This window comes from Panicum hallii, chromosome 2 (assembly GCF_002211085.1).
Source record: "Panicum hallii strain FIL2 chromosome 2, PHallii_v3.1, whole genome shotgun sequence".
In the NCBI taxonomy this organism is placed as follows: Eukaryota; Viridiplantae; Streptophyta; class Magnoliopsida; order Poales; family Poaceae; genus Panicum; species Panicum hallii.
The window spans coordinates 38,960,604-38,964,602 of NC_038043.1; the positions used below are offsets into that span (position 1 = coordinate 38,960,604).

At 48.1% G+C, this 3,999-nt stretch overlaps 1 protein-coding gene across 1 annotated transcript; it reads right to left on the bottom strand.

Annotated features, from left to right (window-relative positions):
* Nucleotides 1-873: 873 nt before the first annotated feature.
* LOC112881017 lies at nucleotides 874-1,963 on the bottom strand. Its single transcript, XM_025945730.1, has 2 exons — nucleotides 1,079-1,963; nucleotides 874-981 (listed from the first exon to the last, which is right to left on the bottom strand). Exons 1-2 carry the CDS (start codon nucleotides 1,961-1,963, stop codon nucleotides 874-876), a joined length of 993 nt encoding a protein of 330 aa, XP_025801515.1.
* Between the last annotated feature and the right edge of the window lie 2,036 nt (nucleotides 1,964-3,999).

The following is a 3,999-nucleotide window of genomic DNA, read 5'->3' on the forward strand; positions in this document are numbered from 1 at the left end:
GCTCAATCCATATGTGGTAGTCATGACTCTTCATCCCTAAGACTCGCATAGATGAAAAGTTGACCCCCCTACTCAGATTAGCTGCATACCCATCAGGGAACATCAACTTCTTAATCCACTCTAGTACTTCCCTCCTCTGGGGCTTGGTCAAGACGAAATCGGCCTTAGGCCTTCTCCATGTCTTTCCGCGACAAGGAGGCTTCATCTCTAGGTTCGGTCTATCACATAATATTGCCAAATCAACTCTAGCCTTAACGTTGTCCTTTGTCTTGCCGGGAATATCCATGATTGTTGACCAAAGTGCCTCAGCGATATTCTTTTCGGTGTGCATGACATCAATGTTGTGTGGAAGGATCAAGTCATCATAGTAGGGGAGCCGAGTCAAGCCTGACTTATGAGTCCACATATGTTGTTCGCTATATCCCATAAAGCCACCTGCTGGATTGACCACGAGAGCATCTATTTCTTGACGAATTGCAGCACTAGTCTTCATTGGAGGTGCAACGCTTGTCACTGCGACACCTTTCGTAAAGTTCTTGATGTCTCGTCTAAACGGATGGTCAAGAGGGAGGAATTGCCGATGTTTGTCGAAAGCGACATACTTGCCACCCTTCTGCAACCAAATGAACCTAAGACCTTCCTTGCATACAGGACATGGGAACTTCCCGTGAACACACCATGCGCATAATACCCCATACGCCAGCAAGTCATGCATGGAGTATTGGTACCAAACATGCATTATGAAGTTTTGCTTTGTAGCCCGATCGTATGTCCATACCCCGTACTCCCAAGCATGGATCAAATCATCAATGAGAGGCTCCATGAACACACCCATATTATTCCCCGGGTGTCCAGGAATAATCAACGACAAGATTATGTTCTGCCGTTGAAAGCATATGCCCGGGGGAAGATTGAGGGGGATAACGAATACAGGCCAGCATGTGTATGTGGCAGCCGACATTCCATAAGGATTGAACCCATCTGTTGCCAGCGCAACACGTACATTACGAGCATCTCTGGCTTTCTCATGATGAATGCTATCAAAGTGTTTCCATGCTTCACCATCGGATGCATGTACCATCTTGTCAGGATTGTATCGTTTGCCATTTTTGTGCCAAGTCATTTGTTTCGCGTAGTCCTCAGTCATGTATAGCCTCTGGATCCTCGGTATGAACGGAAGGTATCGTAGGACTGTCACGGGAATGTTAAGCTGCCTCTTTGGGCCATCACCATCACAGTCTACCTCCATGAACCTTGAGAATTTACACTTTGGACAGTACTTTGCTTCCGTGTATTCTTTCCTAAACAGGACGCACCCATTCCTACAAGCATGTATCTGCTCATACGGCATCTTGAGTGCACGAAGCAGTTTCCGTGCCTCATACATGCTCTTTGGTAGAATGTGACCCTTCGGAAGCAGGCTACCAATAACTGTCAATAAAGCATCAAAGGCGCCTCGACTCAGTCTGTACTGCGACTTTAACGCCATTATGCGTCCAATGGCATCAAGCTGAGAAACCGTCGTATGTCCATGAAGGGGTTTATGTGACGCAGCAAGCATGTCGTAGAACGCCTTTGCGGTCGACTCTGGCTCCTCCTCCGTTTGTCCCTCGGCGAACCGTGCCTCCCCATAGTCATCCAACATGTCCGCTACACCGGCATTAGCATCATAATCCTCGACACGTGGTCTCACCACATCCTCTCTCATACGATTGGCTTCACTGTGGTAGATCCACCGGGTATAGTCTGCCGTAAATCCATTCTTGCAAAGATGTTCCCCCATGTTCTTCTTATTTTGTCTTTTCCTGTTTGCACACTTGCTGCATGGGCAGAGAATCATATTCGCTCCTTTAGCAGCTTCACCAAACGCCATTTCCAAGAAAGCATCGGTCTTCCTGATCCACTCACTAGTCATCCCAACCTGACTTGGGCGGCCAGTGTACATCCACGCGCGGTCTTCCATCCTCTAACATATACACCGGAGATAGAGTAATATCAATTGCCCTACGTATATGCACGGGAGCGAGGAATATGGCATGTTATATCAACACAGCAGAATGATCTACAACAACTCCTAAAGATACATGGTGTATTTTTTTAAAGAAACGTGCATCAGCTAGTGGAACATAAACGGATGCAGTACCTGCGGCGGCCGGGGCGCGGCGGGGGCACGGCCGAGGGCGCGGCCGGGGGCAGTACCTGCAATGGAAGCCTCAATTTTGCTTTAATATTCCTAGGTGACTTAATAATATATGTTACATATGTTACATCAAAGGAGGCACACTCACACACACACAAACCAAAACAGAGATCACAAATTACTAAAGATTAGGGCGCTGCAAGATTAATTCCTGACACCTTCTAGTCCTACTGAAGAAATGATATCGATCTAAGCCATTTGACCTAGGTATTCTCATGTAAAATGCACAGTTTCCATCGAGATTTCTCTTATTCGAGTAGCAAACTGGAACTCAGTTTTGCTTGTGCATAGTTTCCATCGAGATTTCTCTTATTCGAGTAGCAAACGGGACTTGTTGTAGTGGTGAGCTTGCAATAGAAATGAGAAGTTATTTCACTAGCTCCTTCTAGTATATAATGCATCATTTCTGAAAAACGGCAATGGGGATTTCTGTCTTGTATGCTGTGTTAAGGTTTCAAGAGGGACACAATCTAACTTGAAATATTCTCTCGATGTAAGCATTCGAACTGATGAATCCTTACTACAACAAAGTACTAAAGGTAAGAAAGAGTAATCTTCACTGAATACTCACTCTGCTCGGGCCGGGGCGCGGTAGGGGGCCGGGGGCGCGGCGGCGGGGCCGGGGGCGCGGCGGCAGCTCGGGCCCGGGGCGCGTCGGGGGGCCGGGGGCGCGGCGGCGGCTCGGGCCAGGGCGCGGCGGGGGGCCGGGGGCGCGGCGTCGGGGCCGGGGGCGCGGCGGCGGCTCGGGCCGGGGCGCGGCGGGGGGCCGGGGGCGCGGCGTCGGGGCCGGGGCACGGCGGGGGGCCGGGGGCACGGCGGCGGCGGGGGCGCAGGCCGGGGACGCAGCCAGGGTTGCGGGGCGGGGGAGCGGTGGCGGCGCGGTGGGGCTGGGAGCGGGGGCGGGGGCGGGGGCGAAATTGAAGATAGCGCGCGCGTGTGGGTAACGGGCGCGCGGGGGGCCGGCTGGGATATATTCCCTCTTTGTCGAGTGCCTCCGATCTGCGGCACTCGGCAAAGCCCTGGGGCTTTGCCGAGTGCCGCAGATCGGAGGCACTCGGCAAACAGGTGGCTTTGCCGAGCGCCCCGAGCAGGCACTCGGCAAAGAGGCCGATTTGCCGAGCGCCCGAAACAGCCACTCGGCAAATGATTTTAGTTTTTTACACCTATTTGCCACCAAACTTTTTTGCTGTGATACTTACATTACATGCAACAGTATGTGCAATTTGTGCCCATTAATCGAAGTGTTTGCTATATTTCATCAATTTATTTCATGTTATTGAATTTCTTGTAATTATTAAAATTTGAACTACAAATCACACGAATAATGGAAAATAATGAATCAAAAAATGATATTCACGTTATTGAATCATGCGTTGAGGCATTATCGAGAAAAAAAATCAGAAATTTCAAATTTATTGTCCACAAAACATGACGACGAACTTATTGTTCAGTTGTTTTTAAAATGTATAAAATGCAAATATGGTCCGAAAATTATGAAACTTGTCGAGATGTAATGATATCATATGGGGAACCTATGATAAAAATCTGATGAGGTTTCGTTAAAGTAAAAATATACGATGCTTACAAATTAAAAGTTTTCCAAAGAGCTGTATGATTTTATATATAGACCGATTAGGTGTTAAGCATTGTAGATTGCAAACTTTCACGAAATCTTATAAAAATTTTATCACAATATCCTCACATGATAACATGACATCTCGACAAGTTTCATAATTTTCCGACCAAATTTGCCTTTTATACAATTTAAATACGACTCGAACACAATTTAATCGCCATAT